The sequence below is a fragment of the Gossypium hirsutum genome, chromosome D13 (assembly GCF_007990345.1).
Source record: "Gossypium hirsutum isolate 1008001.06 chromosome D13, Gossypium_hirsutum_v2.1, whole genome shotgun sequence".
Lineage (NCBI taxonomy): Eukaryota > Viridiplantae > Streptophyta > Magnoliopsida > Malvales > Malvaceae > Gossypium > Gossypium hirsutum.
The window spans coordinates 864,650-880,725 of NC_053449.1; the positions used below are offsets into that span (position 1 = coordinate 864,650).

Consider the following 16,076-nt stretch of genomic DNA (forward strand, 5'->3'; position numbering starts at 1 on the left):
ATGGGCCATGCAATGAATGATTATGAAACATAGCCTCTTTTTTGTTTGTTTGTTTGTTGTGTTTTATAACTACTTTATCATATAAATAAATATAAATATAATATAAACAATTAAATATTAAAAATATAAAAGTAATATATATTAAATGTATTTTTTTTGTTAAAAATGTTTTTTAACAATCTTATTATAAATTCTGATCATATCTATTTTTTTTTACATAATATCTAGAATTATCAAACTATAAATAAGAGGATAATGCGTTTCAATACACTCGAATCCACGTCTTCCTATATTGACAATAATACTCATATCAATCAAAACTCAATCAAATTTTTAATTTAAAATATTAAAATAATAATATATTGTATTAATTATCGTATAAGGTAAAGCTTATTATGAAATTCTAAACAAAGGAAAAAGGTGGTTGTCGGTGATGAGATATGATGATATAATTGATCAATTAATAATAATAATAATAATAATAATATTTTGTTTTTATTTACTGTAATAAAATCACGTGCTTCGTCACCCCTTTTTTCTTTTTCATAAAAGTGGTGGTAATAATAACAGAATTTGAAGTTGTTAAAAGATGTATTCAATAAGTTTGGTAGTTTTTTTAAAAAAAAGGGTTAAATTTTGATTTCAGTCCTTATATTCTTTGAACTTTTAAATTTTAACATTTAATTGATAACATGGTTAATGAATTTCTGTTGAACTTTGAATACAAGTCATTTTAATATTTAAAAGTTTAATGAATAGCATATATGGTCAACCCTCGTTTTTATAATCTCATTTGTTTGTTAAGATTTTGGCCGTTATAAAGAGATGGATGTTATACAATTATAACTGGTAAAAATATCATAGAGACTCTTGTAGTAGGAGTCAGATTACATTTTTTCCCATCTTCTCAAAAAATGGGTAAATTAATCATTATATGTCTAATTAAAGAGTAAATTGGTAATTTTTCTAAAATTTCATCTATTTTTTATTGTTAAAAATTGGTCTTTGTACGTAAGCATGACGTACATATGTCACGCTACGTGTTATTATTTGGTTATTCTGTTAGGCACACTATTTTTTAACACTACAAATTAATGAAATTTTTAATAGAAATGACTAATTTGCTTATTGATATAATGTACAAGGACTAATTTTCTTACTTTTTGAGTAGAGGGGCAAAATGCAAAATTTGAGATAAATGATTGCTATGAAAAACTAGTTTAAAAAATAATATAAGCTATTATAAAAAGTAAAAGTAAAATATCTAAAATGGTAAAAGTATCATGGAGGCCATTATAGTAAGAGTCAGATTGTATTTTGTCCCATTTACTAAAAAATTAGGTAAATTAGTCATTTCCATTAGATCAAAGAGCAATTTGATCCATCTACTAAAAATTTCAACTATATCTACTATTAAAAATTAGTTTATGTACGCTAGAATAGGTACTTGTGGCACTCCATGTGCAATTTTTTGGCAATTCTATCAACCATGCCAATTTTTCAACAGTAAGAATGGATGAAACTTTTAACAGAAAAGATTGATTTTCTCTTTGACATAACATATAGGAACTAATTTGCTCATTTTTTGAGTAAAGGGGGCAACATACAATATGACTCCTAATGCAGGAACCTCCATGATACTTTTACCAAATAAAAATTTAAAATTCTAAAGAAAACAGGGACTGAGAGTACAATTAAACCAAAAGGCATTTACCCCATCCTTCCTATCCGCGTTTGTTTTGCTTTAAAGTGACTTCAAACTTATTGCATATATTCCCACTTTTACAAGTGAAATACCGATAATGGACATTACTTATTCGTACTATTACAACTATAACACTACTCTCTCTCCCACTCTCACAAAATTAAATTCTAAATTTTCATTTCAAAAACTTTCTAATTTTCCACTTCAAAAGCTGAAAGCTGAAAGCTGAAGGTGTGAAGAATCTGCATTCTTTTGTTTTCCGATTCTCTTCAGATCTGTTCAGCTTTCAAATCATTCTACATTTAACCTAATCTAATTCTCGATTTTTACTTATTTTTTTGGGATATTTTTTTTTGGTAGAGAAACAAAAAAGAACAAGAAGAAGAACCCATAAGAGATGGACGGAGGAGATGCGATTTTAGATTACGCTACCATTCAGATTCTGCCTTCTCAAAACAGGTTATTTCTCTTTTTTTCTTTCTTTAAATTTTCTGAAATGTTGCTAGTGTTGGTAAGTTGAATCATGGGATCTTAAATGTTCAGTCTCATTATGTAAAAAAGATTTAGTGTAGGCTTGTTAGTTAGTCGAGTTTAGTTAAATTGAGTTAATCTAGTATTTTAGTGCTTGTAACGGTTGATTTCGATAGTTGTCAAATCAAAATCAAAATCAAAATAGAAAATTGTTTTAAATTTTCAGCAAATTTTCAATAAATTTATCTATTTATTTTTTCAAGGTATGAGGCATATGCATGTCGTGGTAACAATGTAGAGAAACTGGGAGTTGGGGTTCTTCAAAAGATCTTGCCTCATTTGCCCGAGTTAAACAACTTGTACACCCATGGATCCAATTCCAATTCCAATGCTGCTAATTACAAACTGCAACCCCCCAACAATCTCAAGTCTCCCACATGGTTTACCCTATCTACTTTCTCCAGGTTCTTATAATTTTTCTTATTCTACAAGTTATGTTGTTGGAAGAGCAATGGGTTCCTTCTTATTTTCCATTCACCCCTTTTGCTTTCTCAGATTCCTGTATATTGTGGGTTCTACTGATTGTTTGGATACTGCTAAAGTTATTGAAGCTGAGATGTCTCGGTTGGAGGAGGCCAAAAAATTTCATCTTTCTCTATATGCTCAGGTAAATATCCTCTGTCCTTAAGTGTTTGGATTTGTTTATTTTATGTAGGAGATCTCACTTGCTAATCTTTCGTCTTCTCAGGGTCATCAAGATCATAATCGAAGCAGCGAAAATGGTAAAATCTCATGTTCAAGGGAATTTATGGAGGGCCCTTGTTCATGACCTTGATATATTCTCTGTTATAATGTTCTTTAAATACTTTGACATAAGAGAAGTACTATTCCTTGTTTTGCTGATTTTTCTTAAGTATTCATATAGAAAGTAGACCGGAATCTGCAACTTTAGTTTTTGATTGAGGTTTCTTTTTTAAACTAATTGAGGACAGAAGTAGTCTCCCTTGTTTGTCTTCCAATCTCCTTAATGTTGTGTTGCATCCATGCTATCTAAAAGCCTTGAGAATCTTAATTGTTCTCTTTCCTTGTTCAACAGATTTCCGCAACTCAATAGACATGGTTCCAACATCCAAGGTAACCTCCGTTCTTCACAACTTTTCTATTTGGTCAATTTTTCCTCTAGGTCCTTTAGGAGGTGATCTTATGATTCTACATTATATTTCACATGATAATTTATTGTGGCCACTAATATATGCATTTGACCTTAGCAGTTTGAAGTCCAGAATTCATCATCAGAAACGTCAAAGTATGTTCACTCCATTAGTACATATGTGTAATATTTAGTTAATGTGTTTTAGACTTTTAGTTCTCCTGCAAATCCAACCAACCTTTGGCATGCTTTGCTAGGAATGAGCTTTTACGTGCTATGGACTCGAGACTTGCATCATTAAGAAGTAAGTTAGTTGCAGCTTTTAACCAAGCGGTTGGAGAAACCTGCTCCAATGAAGAAGTCACTCATCTAGCGAAGTTTTCAGAAACTTTTGGGTCAAATGATGTAAAGTAAGTTGCCTTCCAAAAGAAAAGTGCATGGATCCTCTGAGTTCTGATTTGCTCAAAGATTTTCTTTTTTTGGATAGATACTCAAAGAATTTTTAAATGCGTACATCCCTAAACTTTTGCAACACTTACTGAGATGAATTTTAAGCAACAAATAATCTTGTTAATATCTACTGCAGGAATTTTTTATGCATGATTCTGGAGCTGAGAGACAAGTGCGAAATTGCTAATCCTCTGAATGATGTAAAGTCTTCATGCACTCATGCTTCAGTTAATGGCAGCATAAACAAGACTGATGGAAATAATAAAATTTCAAAGCCAGCAAGTTCAGAAACACCAGTTAAATATGGTGTTTCTCCAGCAAAAGTTACACAGATTGAACGTCAGAGCTCAACAGAAAGTGAGGAATCTTCTGACTCAAGTGACGAGAATCAAGTATCTGCAGAAAGAAGTCGAGCTCTTGTAAGATCTGCATCTCCTAGAAGGTCTGCATCTCCAATGAGAAGGGTTCAAATTGGGAGAACTGGCCCGCGTAGAGCCCCTGCTCTGACAGTAAAGAGCCTTGGTTGCTTTCCTGCTAGAGAAAAGATATCATATCAAAGAGATGTAGCTTCAGATGATAGTGAAGAGGAAGGATCCGGACACATTAAGAAACCTGAGAATAATGTGCAGCGTATGAGTGTTCAAGATGCAATAAATCTTTTTGAAAGTAAACAAAGGGATCAGATTACTGATGCTCCAAAAAGGAACTCATTAGCGAACATCTCTCTTGGTCCAACTAAGTCTGCATTGAGAAGATGGAGTGCAAGTATGGGTGAATCAGCGGTCCAATGCCAATCACAGAATGGTTCTGAAGATCCTGTACCAGAGCCTTCTGATAATATCATTGATAATGATATTATGGATAGGTCAACAGAAGTTAATTTGGAATCTGATACTAGGACTAGAGTGGAAAACATCAACGAAACTATTGATGTGAGGTTCGAAGGGATGGAAGAGAGCTCATGTAGTCCTATAGATATTCAAGAGGTCACAGATATAATACACGAAGTGGAAGCTAATGAAATGTCAAAAACCGCAGTTGAATGGAGTCAACAGAAGGAAGAGGAGTTGAACCAGATGCACGAAAAAATGATGGGAAATCAGCTTGTTAGCTGTAGGAAGCCTCAATCTAAAGTCAGACAAAATCTGCCTCCAGAGCAGAGAGGTGGATTTTATCACCATTACAAGGAAAAGAGGGATCAAAAACTTAGAGGTGAGAATGCTGGAAAGCATGCTGAGAAAGAAGCAACATTGAGAGCAATGCTAAAAAATCTTGATGAGAGGAAAGCAAGAATGGCTTCCAAAAATGTGAATAATATTGGTAAAAATGATCCTTCAACAAAGACCCAAATTTCTGTCAAGAATTCCCAAAAGTTACTTAAGAATCCTTCACAGCCTGCTAATACAAGGAAGGAAACATCAAAACTTTCAATTGCAAAGAAGGTTTCAACTAGAGCATCCCCCTTGCCTGCTGTTCGTAAGTCTTGGCCTTCGACACCATCACCGAGAACAGCAGGGGCATCACCAGCTAAAACTTCTGGTGCAACATCTTCTGCTGGCACTACGTCAACACGTCGGAAGCCTCAATCAGCACAACCGGCAGCTCAACTGGGTCCTAAAGTGGAAAGTTCCCTGCCACAACGAAGAAATGCAAAGGCAACCCAGACTGATAAACGAGGTTTAGTGGGTGTGAATGAGAAGCAGCAACAAAAATTGATCAAAAGCAGCAAACCAACAAAAACAAAAATTGCAGCAGCACCTGGGGACTCTTCCAGTATGCTTCCAGCAAAGCCTAGTTTGTATAACAAGGTAACAAAGAAAAGTAGTGTAGTTCCATTGGAATCAAAGCCATTTCTCCGTAAAGGTTCAGGATTTACGTCTACAGGTCATGTTAACAAGACTAAAAATCCTTCTCAGTTGGAGGACTCTTTGAAAAACACTGAAAATTCTATTGATCCTCAAGAGAGTGATGTGATTGCTAATGCTTCTGTCTTGGTGAGTGAGCATCAGGACGCTTCATCACCGGACCATTGTGATGATGCTATTCAGTCAGAAACACAGCCGGATGGCCCTCCGAAATGTGACCTGGTTGAGAGTGTTAAAGAACTTGCTCCTGATTTTGGTGTTGGCTTAAAAATTGTTGCCGGGCCTTCCCAATGTGAGGAAGAATCAACCATCTCACCAACTGCGTGGGTGGAAGTAGAAGAGCATCGAGACCTACCAAACCTATCTGATGTGAAAACAGCTGAAATTACATCTTCAGCTGACATAGCACCCATTGTATCAGCAAGTCCACGTGTGCGCCACTCTCTGTCACAGATGCTGCAAGAAGAAAGTAGCGAAGGTTATATTACTGACTGGGGAAATGCTGAAAGTTTGCCTGCAATGGTCTACCAAAAAGATGCACCCAAGGGATTGAAGAAGCTGTTAAAGTTTGCTCGGAAGAGTAAGGGGGATGCAAATATAACTGGTTGGTCTAGTCCGTCAGTCTTTTCTGAAGGAGAGGATGATGCAGAAGAATCAAAAGTCAATAATAAGAGAAATTCTGATAATCTACTGCGAAAGGCAGCCCTTCACACAAAGAACCATGGGCAAGAAAAGACATTGTTGTCTGATGGATTTGATCGTAATTTGAATTCTCATGAGCTTCCATCTGGTATATTTTCTCTTTATGATCATTACACGCTTATTTTCTGTCAAACTGTTTTCAGTTTTTCTCATATAGGTAGAATCTAGATGGTTATAGGTCAAAAGCATATATGAAAATTGTTTTAATGCTTGTGTCTCTTCTTTGCCCAACTTTCTGGAGATACCAAAATATTTGTTAATATTCAAATTCCCCAACTTTCACCAAGTCTCATTATGAGAGTACTGTGGATTTTGTGTGTGCAGCTCAATCAGGCATCAGAACGTTTAATACCCACAAATTGCACAATGGCAGCGTTTCAGCTGCAGCCTCAACTACTAAAGGTCAATTTCCTTCTTTACTCTAGTAGTTGCCTTAGTTCCTTTCTCCTTTCTGTTCTTTTTGGAAGGGTTAATATAACTTTTAGTCCATGAACCTGACAATTAGGTCCACTTTGATATTTGAACTTGACAATTAGATCTATTTTGGTCCCTAAACTTGGATTCCATCAAGAATTGATAATGTGTCACTCTGACTTTGTCATCACTTGAAAATTTTTAAAATATATAATTTTTCTTTTTAAGCGACAATGTAGCATAATCTTGGAGTGTCATGTCATCAATCTGTTTACAATTGCCAAGTTCAAAGACAAAAATGGGCCTAGTTGTAAGTTCAAGTACTAAAGTTGACAAAAAAAAAAAAGTATACATACCAAAATGAACCTAATTGCCAAGTTGAAAAACTAAATCCTATATTAACACTTTCTGGGATAATATTTTATTTTTCTTTTCACTACGACTGCATGTTTTGTAGTTTAGAATTACATTCCCTTTTTTTTTGTCATTTTTTTACCAGGGACAAGGTCATTCTTCTCCCTTTCTGCATTTAGGGGTAGTAAGCCAAGTTAGATGACGCATCAGTAAAAGCTAGGACGATTATAAAGATCAAGGTTATTGTCGTTTGAGCTCCGATAATAGGCTACGCAAAAATATGTCCTCTGCATTTCTCTTATTATTATTATTTTTCTTTTTGTTGCATTCTTTTGCATATCAGATGTGAAGGTTCATCTCTATGTTGGGAGTGTTCTTGTAGATACCAGTTCATTGCAGTATAGCAGGATTTCCATCCTGTTAAACATATTGTTCCATGTTAATCACTATGTTGAGAACATAAAAACAATGATGAATTAATTGATTTTTCTTTTCTATGAGCACACATTATAACAAAATTGAATAGTTTCAATCCATGTACTCTGGAGTCCTCTATACATCTCTCAGCCAATTTTCTTATTTCAGTCCATGGAAAGTTTTGGATTCTCAGTTTTTGATTTCTAGTTTTCTATGTTGGATAAATATATATAGAGGTATCTGACCTTGACAATTTATACTTACTTGATAATTAAAATTTTTTTTTGGACCTAACTAATTAATATGCTTGAAAATCGTAAGTCAACTTGATATTTTTTTTAGTATCTGAATAAACTGTTAAAATATGTTAACGCTGTTCTAGCAATCAATATCACAATGATAAGTGATGACCTCACATTTTAATATTAGAATTTTTCTTTTAGATTTTAGATTTTTTGAACCGTACATTATAATTCATAAGAGTATTTTTTATTTACATTTTCAAATTCTAAAATCATTAAAACAATTTTACCATTTCAACCAAAAACAACTTCATTTGATATGATATTGACATCAAACCCAGCTGGCACCCACATCTCCAGGATTATATATATATATTATAGTGTTGGATGGCATATGGCTATGCACATGAGAGAAAAGGATTTGACATTTTCATTGAATGATACGGCTCCTTTCTCTCTCAAGAACCAGTAGATAAGGAAATATAATGCCTGCATGTGGTCCATAATATGTAGAAAATATGGCACTCAGTCGATTTATTTTATAGACAGCAGTACAATCACCCAGAGCTAGCTGAATGGATGCAAGCTTTGCCAATTCATATCCAATTGCAATGTGATTGGGGCCATAGAGCTTTTCCAGTATCTGCAACCAAGAACCAAACCAGTATGAAAATCTTATTCAAAACTTGATAAATAGCCAAATGACTAAAGTGTTGAGCTAAATTATGTTTCCGAGAGGGTTTTGGGGTGGACTGTTCATACGCAGAATAACAGTACAAAGTAAAAACATGAATTCAACTAATAAAATTAAAAGCCTTTAGAGATATGGAGAACATGAGATCACTCCCCCCAAGATTTCCATTTCATTCGTAATCATCATTATCTTTTTTTCATTTGATAATTCCCATATAACATTTGATACCTTCTAAGTTTTAATTAACATCAAAAACAGTGAACAACAAGACAAAGTAGTCACAACTGGTCAACATAAACTGATGTTTCATCAAGAGTTGAACCACAATATGATTCTTACACTAGTAAACGGTTACCTCAATGGATGCTTTACAATGGTCTCTAGCTGGCTCAAAATCACCAATGAAACAAAATGCCTTCGCAAGAATGTCCTCTGCCTGCACAAGACAATTTCATAGATAGTTACATCCTGCATTACTGGTCTTGATCAGCAGAGCTTTGATTAAGGTGTTAATAACTAGTTAATGAAACTTACTTCTGCAATGCCTTTGTTATAAGCATGCAGTATTGATCTTAGAAGACCAAGAGATCTCAAAGCATCTGGAAGGTTAGTACTGCACGTATCTTTTGAAGCTATTGAATCCTGCAACCTATCAAGCAATGAACAGGCTATAGGTAAAACATATGTGCTTCTCTGCAGCAGGGCAGTACACATACATGCATACATTGCAAATTAAAGCTTTACAACATAATTTTAATTGAATGTGAAAAGTACAGCCTACATGCAGAGACGATAATCCATAGAGTTTTATATTTCTAAATATTAAAAAATATAATCATGAACAGAAAAGCTTTTATAAATATTAACTGTGTACCTTCTGAAATCAGTCCAAGCTTTTTTAACTTCTTTGCTCCTAGATGCAAAATTGCAATAAGAACCGCATTTCAAGCAATACCCAGAATCAACATGGAAGGAACTTTGTGTTTGATCAAGTGAAATTTGAGCCACTTTCTTGATGTCAATATCCTTGAGCTCGTGTACCTGGAGGTAATAATAACAAGGTTACATGGCCCATCTGATTAACTCTGCAGAAACCAACAAATTTCTCCCCATAAATGGCCTAAAAGCTACATAATAAAGTTTACAAAAAGTAAGGTGTGCTATAAATTCATTTTCCACTAAAAGTGCATTAATTAATAACAATCATTTGCATTTGTGATGCAGCAGCTAGACTGTACTTGTTCTTGTACTGTAAGGCTAACGCTTACTGAACTGCACCAAAAGAAATTGAAGTACCTGCAAATGAGACTTGTTGCTTATTGTTTCTGGAACATTAGGCTTCTGCTTTTCACAGTTAGCCACAAGATTGTCTAAAACCACTCCAGAGCAATTTGGATTAACACAACAAAATCCACTAATTACAAGATCAGATTCATTCACTTCTGAACAACCACAGCACCAACATCGAAAAAAGTACTCTTCTTCAAGAAATCTAAGGCGGTCTTTACAGTCCCATTGGCCAACCTGTAAAAATGAACTTCAATTTAAATAATTGATCTCGCTCTGTCTACAAAAGACTAGATGTAACACAACCCTAGAGAAAATAGTAACATCACCATTCCACTACGAGAAATGTGTGTGCGTGTATGTGAGTGAGTGAGTGAGTGAGTGAGTGAGTGTGAGAGAGAGACAGAGAGAGAGAGAGAGATACCTGAGGACCATAAGACAATTCCAGGGCACACCCTCCAGACACAAACTCTGTTGTTCGTAGTAAGAGAGTACGCGACATAAAATATGCATGAATGTTTGGCAGGCAGGAATGGTTGAACAAACTGGCTGCTTTGTAAAGAGCCTGACCTACTCTGACCTGGGCAAGAAACAAACTAATGAAAAGGTGGCACTGCTTAGTAACAAATGCCAGCGAGTGAAAGTAAGAATGATCAAGTGGGTGACAGAATATATCAATTTAAACCAGTTTGCTTTGGTTGGTATGCCATTCCATTGAGGCCTTTTGTTTGCATGGTTTTTTATTTTTATTTTTATTTCAAGGCCTAAATTTTAAAATTCTACAATGTCAATGCAACAATCAACTTAAAAACAAATAAAGCATTAGAATACTTGAATTTGTGAGTAAAGGAGTCTCGCTTACACCCTTAGGCTAAACAGAGTCAAGGAAGCATAAGAGCTTTTTGATTCTGACATTGAGTCACTTCCACTGCATTCATGTTTACATTGTTAATGTTTGAGCATGACACCAAAAACCATCATATATTTAGAACTTCTTATGGAACCTTAAAACTCAAATCTGAATGACAAGTCCAAACCATATCAAATATTTGAAAATTTCTTTATGATTCTAAAAACTTGTCTGTTATGGATGCCTTTGTGGGAAATATAAGAAGTTAAAGAGGCACAAATGAAAAGAAAGTAAACAACTTTATTTTAGTAATATTCTTGATTAGAATAATTTATTTAGGAAGTATTTATTGCAATTAAAAGTACTTAATTTTAGTTTCCTAAATTATAGTTTCTTATTCTACAAGTTAATTTTCGTTTCTTGGTCTACAAAAATAAAACCCTATGTAACCTCTATTTAAGGGGACAATTCTTAGTAATAAAATGAGAGACATTATTCCAATTTATAGAGATTTAAAGACTCTCACTTTCTAACAAGTCTATGGTCAGGAGCACCCTTCGACAAGATCAAACACAATGAAGTCGAAACCAAGGTCTTAAAATCAGTATTGGTAACGTATTACAACCTTCACAATAGAAATATATCGATGGATGCAAAGATATATATAGCAATTTTAAAAATAAAATATATTCAAAATGTTGAGAAAGCTAAAGGACTTTTAGGATGGGCATATCTTGTCTTAAAATCATAGTAGTACATATAAAATACATGAAAAGATAGTCAACAATGTGCAGAACAGCAACATATAATACTTGTCTTAGAGAAGTCAGAATGGATTTAATTGCCCATTACAGTTTATTATTAGGAATGCCCGGAAATGAAAGGAAATATAATTAACTAGCCCTTAAAAGCTTTAACCCATGTTGTTCTGACTCTTCATTTTCTTTAAGTACTCATGTCAGATGTGGGTAGGGATATGACCCTCAAAAGGACCCTCCAGATAGATGAAAAAACTTAGAAAAAGTTGAACATAGCCATGTCGGACACATGTTAATAACCGACACTCGCACTCAAATCCAAGCAACATAGCTTTCAACTACTTGCAACATCTTTGCAAAGGAAATTAAACGAAATGAATGAAAAGCAGGTAATTAAAGAATATGAAACAGAAATTAATATATATTTATATATACAGAATAAAGTGCTTGAAGCAAAATAATAAAAAGCATACAGTAAAATATACCTGTTCCACACTACTAGCTGCTTCTGCCTCACCAAAGGAGAAGTTTTGAAACCAATCTTGCTGATCATAAGAATCATTGGTATTGGATCTCATACGGACAACTGCAATAGAATTCACTCTAATTTGAGATAGAAGTATGACAATCTGCATATGACATGGAAAACAAAACCCAATAATTAACAATCAGTTATGCAGTCAAGAAAATGGGACCATATTAACACTGCAAACATCTAAAATAACAAATCTTTGGGAAGAAGAGTCAAAATGCACAAAGCACTGTATCACTCTGAAGCAACATATGTAATCTGATGCAGAACTTATGATTAAATTGAAAATGGGAAATACTGAGACATAAATGCATCTTAAAAAGTTGTTGTAACTAGTATGGGTATGTAACAAATGCATGGAGTGCGAGGATGAAATCATTTAACATTTAGAAAACTTATATGCAGATTCCTGGTTATTGAACACAATGAACATATGCATAGCATGTGTGTGTCTTCAAGTATTTTTATGGTGTTTTTTTTTTCTTATCTTTTGCACTAAAAACATGCACATCAACCATATTTACCATGTCATGTCAAGCAAACACCTTGACAGAGAATGTACAGATAACTCTTGAAATATCTTCTAGTGATACAAGAAAATAGAGAACTAGATCCAAGAAGCTCCACATTAAGCAAAAAGTATTTCCATCCCTTCTCTTGCTTTCCGAATTGTTTGGGATTGAATTATCCTTCAGTTTTTAGTTATTTATTAAACCTTTTAGGGTTTGGTTCAGATTTAACAAGGTAGGAAACTTAGTCTCATTGTCTCACTGCAAATGTGAAAAGATGCAAAAATGTATAGGTGGTCAGTATTCTTAGTGGTAGTAAGAAAATCGAGATTGTAGTACAATTTCTGATAAAATATAAATGGATATCAGAGATGAGAGGACCTGTGATGCAGAGTCTCCATTAATTGACAGTTCAGAACTGAAAGAATGATGGAGACAAAATAACAATACAATGGAATATATATGTAGTTCCAATTTGCTTTCTGGCGACATTTTTGAATAACTTTCACAAAGCCCCTACAAGGAGAAATAAGCCATAAGCTGGAAGACCAACCCTTGACATTTAGTTATTCATTAACAGAATCAAAGTCAACAGTCAAATTAAACTTGAGAAATATACCAAGGTTTCTGAAAGATTAGGAACATCAGTGAATTGTCCTTTCTGCTCCATGGTTTTCACTACTACTCGACCAGCCAGAACTACATCAGAAGGCAATATTGCAGGCCAGTGCACACCTTGACATTCGTGTTTATGTTCTGGAATGCACTCAAGTGTTGGCTTGAAATTACTGCCTACCATTGTATCTGGAATATGAATTGGCCCACCTGCTTGCACTTGGCAGTGCTGGGAACAGTACAATGGCAATGAACATGAAATGCAGGGGATCGTATCTGCAGGTAGTTCATTCAAGCAATAATGGCAATGAGTTTCTCGGCAATGCTTCAAAATAACCTGCCCATAGTATGGTCAAGTAGAAGTTATATTCCCATTACCAAATTGGAAGTTCCCACAGTCAGATGATGAGAGCTTTATATACAAACAAGATATTAAATTTTTATTACTTTTAGGATGTATATTATTTTACAGCCTCATACATTGCAACAAACTTCACTCATGTCTAAACCAATGAGAAATAATCTCTGAGTAGAAGTAAGGCTGACCTGTATCTTAGTTTAATTTCCGTCCTCTCATACTAAGGCCTAAACCCTTCTACAAAACAAGATTAACTGAAGAAAAGACAAAAAAAAAATATATACACAACAAAGAACAAAACTGAGGGATCTTCTCATTTTAATTCCATTTTCAGCTTCACAGGAAATCTACATATGTGCCTTATGTGGACAGCTAGAGCTTAGTAAAGTACAAAAAAACGAATCAAGGTGAGGTTAAGTATAATCATACTCTAAACTCGTGTACTAAACAATGGTGGAATTGAAGTAAATTTGTTAAATTCAGACCTCAGGTAATAAAGTTAATAATGATTAAAACTACTTAAGGTAGTAAATTGCATACTTGAAAAGTAGTAAATACCAACCAATATTATTCTACCAAGTGAAAGAGTCAAAGATGACACTGTACACTATAACTAATGATATTTCCCATGGCCAAAGTTGTGTATAGAAAATAAGTATATTTTGGTAAACTATATTATTAAGTACTCATTACAAATCCAACAATAAAATATGTACATACCACAGCATAAGGTTCTTCAGCATGAATCAAGGAAGCTTGAGGAATGTCAAACTGAGAAACCATGCCCCTTCCTTTGTCTGGTGTTTTTACACACTGAAGTTTTATTTCTGAAGGCACATCTGACAGATTATTTGAAATGTTATAATAACTTAGAAAAGAAAATGCAAAGTACCTTGTGCTACAAGCATATATTAGGAATACAATCAAGAGCAATATACAATCATTAAAGTTTATGGGTCTGACACAGCTCTAAATGCTTAATAAAAAAACCTAATCAATCTCCAAAGCCTCAAGATAAAGTCTGCAGGCAGGCAGCAATAAAACCTGCTTAAGGATTTACATGCAAAAATAATTCTTCTCTGCAAGAGATTGCAACAATTACAACAAACGAGCAGAGTGTTGGTGAAAATAAGAAATATATGGATGCTGAGTAAAGGTTACCATCTTACCTGGAATTTCTACACTTTTCTGGCTGGCTGGTTTAGCAGTTGTTTTCTCATGATGCCGTGCAAGCATGTCCAGCTCCCTTTCTATCTGTTTCTTTCCCCCTATTGATGGCTCCATATCCTTAGCAACACTTAAGTCATGGACCGAATCTTCGTAGTTCCCCAGTGTAGCATTCACCTTACCTCTCCTATACCACACCTACAATAAAGATATGTTACTGCCACCAGAAACTGCTTAGTTTGGTGGAATATGCACAAAAAAGAAACAAAAGATAAAAACCAAAAGGAAAGGAAAGGAAACGAACGGTATATGCACTTTGACACTACATCCATGGCAAGAAGATGGAGGAACATCCATACAATAGGAGATATAAATTTTGTGTCTCAAAACACACAAGCCAAGCCAAGAACAATTGTACAAACCCTCCTAAACAAACATTACAATCTTGTGTTTTACCCCTCAATCATATGTTTCTTCTCTTGAATGAAAAATCTGAGAGCCCAGTTTTCATATTTTGAAATTCAGAGAGAGGACATAAGTAATTAACAATTGAAAAGTATTTGAAGAAGAAACTAATATGTACCTTTGGATAGCAAGGAGAAATTTCTAGTGCCCTGCTGCAATCTCGAAGAGACTCCATTGGCAGGCCCATTTTCTGTTTTTAGGGTTTTAGATGAGATAAAAGATTAAAGGTTTGGGAATGAGAAATCAGAGAGAGAGAGAGAGAGAGACTCACGTGAAACAATGAAGCTCGGTTTAAATACAAAGTAGCAACAAGATTCTTGCCAGTGTGGTGGGCGTCAATGGGAGCAAGGCGAAGCGCCTGTAACTTTTTCCATTAAAACCACCAAAAAGGAAATTCAATTCATTGATTGTTTGGGTAATAAGTAAAAGAGAAGAAGAGACCTGAGAATAGCAACGCAGAGCCTGGGAATGATCTCCAGAGGAATAGCATTGGTTGCCTTTTTGTTTCAAGTCCAAAGCAGCACCCTCGTTCTTGCCACAAAGACCGGCCTGGGTCGATGGCTCTGCTGCCAACTCTGAAATCAACTGATGGATCTGCGGCAAACTGAGGAACAATTGGAGCAGAGAAGAGGATAGTGAAGGAAGATCATCAATATGGCTCTCCTCCACCCTCCGCTTCAGCCTCTCTGGAACCACACATTTAAGCTTCTCCATTTACCAACTCTGCCTTTTTTTTTCCTGTCTGCTTCACTTCAGTGCTTTTATCACAATTGGGCATGTTTTGCCTTTTATCATAATTACTCCAATCTCAGTCGCCTAACTTCAGCAGAATCACTTAAGAGGGTAAATTCCATGTCTAGTCCCTCCACTATTAGTAAATTTATTTTTAGTGACTTAGCAACTTTTTTTTTTCTTTTTTGTCACCAATAGTTAAAACAAATCAATTTCGTAATTTTTAAATTCAGCTCTTAATTTTTAATTATTATTTAATTTTATCTTATTTTTAACACGAAAATATTTCAATACACAATTTGTAACTTAGAACAAAATATTTTAAATTTTTTATGATTA

At 34.5% G+C, this 16,076-nt stretch overlaps 2 protein-coding genes across 8 annotated transcripts; one reads left to right on the forward strand and one right to left on the reverse strand.

The window, feature by feature from the left end:
• Nucleotides 1-1,803: 1,803 nt before the first annotated feature.
• On the forward strand, nt 1,804-7,608 carry LOC121225521 (uncharacterized). 3 transcript variants are annotated; one of them, XM_041109855.1, is made up of 12 exons: nt 1,812-1,936; nt 2,066-2,164; nt 2,440-2,640; nt 2,732-2,843; nt 2,925-2,958; nt 3,273-3,310; nt 3,445-3,482; nt 3,584-3,736; nt 3,913-6,431; nt 6,668-6,745; nt 7,257-7,350; nt 7,455-7,608. In XM_041109855.1, exons 2-11 carry the CDS (start codon nt 2,103-2,105, stop codon nt 7,307-7,309), a joined length of 3,288 nt encoding a protein of 1,095 aa, XP_040965789.1. In that variant the 5' UTR covers nt 1,812-1,936; nt 2,066-2,102; the 3' UTR covers nt 7,310-7,350; nt 7,455-7,608. The 3 variants fall into 3 exon arrangements, with proteins under 3 accessions (XP_040965790.1, XP_040965789.1, XP_040965788.1); XM_041109856.1 differs by having other exon boundaries at nt 1,804-1,936; nt 3,448-3,482; nt 7,257-7,608; XM_041109854.1 differs by having other exon boundaries at nt 7,257-7,608.
• Nucleotides 7,609-8,062: 454 nt separating this feature from the next.
• LOC121225522 (SET and MYND domain-containing protein 4) lies at nt 8,063-15,795 on the reverse strand. 5 transcript variants are annotated; one of them, XM_041109861.1, is made up of 14 exons: nt 15,447-15,795; nt 15,277-15,363; nt 15,124-15,195; nt 14,543-14,738; nt 14,094-14,200; nt 13,020-13,352; nt 12,782-12,916; nt 11,845-11,988; nt 10,176-10,331; nt 9,761-9,988; nt 9,339-9,505; nt 8,999-9,113; nt 8,820-8,900; nt 8,063-8,413 (listed from the first exon to the last, which is right to left on the reverse strand). In XM_041109861.1, the coding sequence occupies exons 1-14, from the start codon at nt 15,717-15,719 to the stop codon at nt 8,201-8,203; spliced, it is 2,307 nt and encodes a 768-aa protein (XP_040965795.1). In that variant the 5' UTR covers nt 15,720-15,795; the 3' UTR covers nt 8,063-8,200. The 5 variants fall into 5 exon arrangements, with proteins under 5 accessions (XP_040965795.1, XP_040965794.1, XP_040965791.1 ...); XM_041109860.1 differs by having other exon boundaries at nt 15,277-15,369; nt 15,447-15,771; XM_041109857.1 differs by having other exon boundaries at nt 14,094-14,212; nt 15,277-15,369; nt 15,447-15,771.
• Between the last annotated feature and the right edge of the window lie 281 nt (nt 15,796-16,076).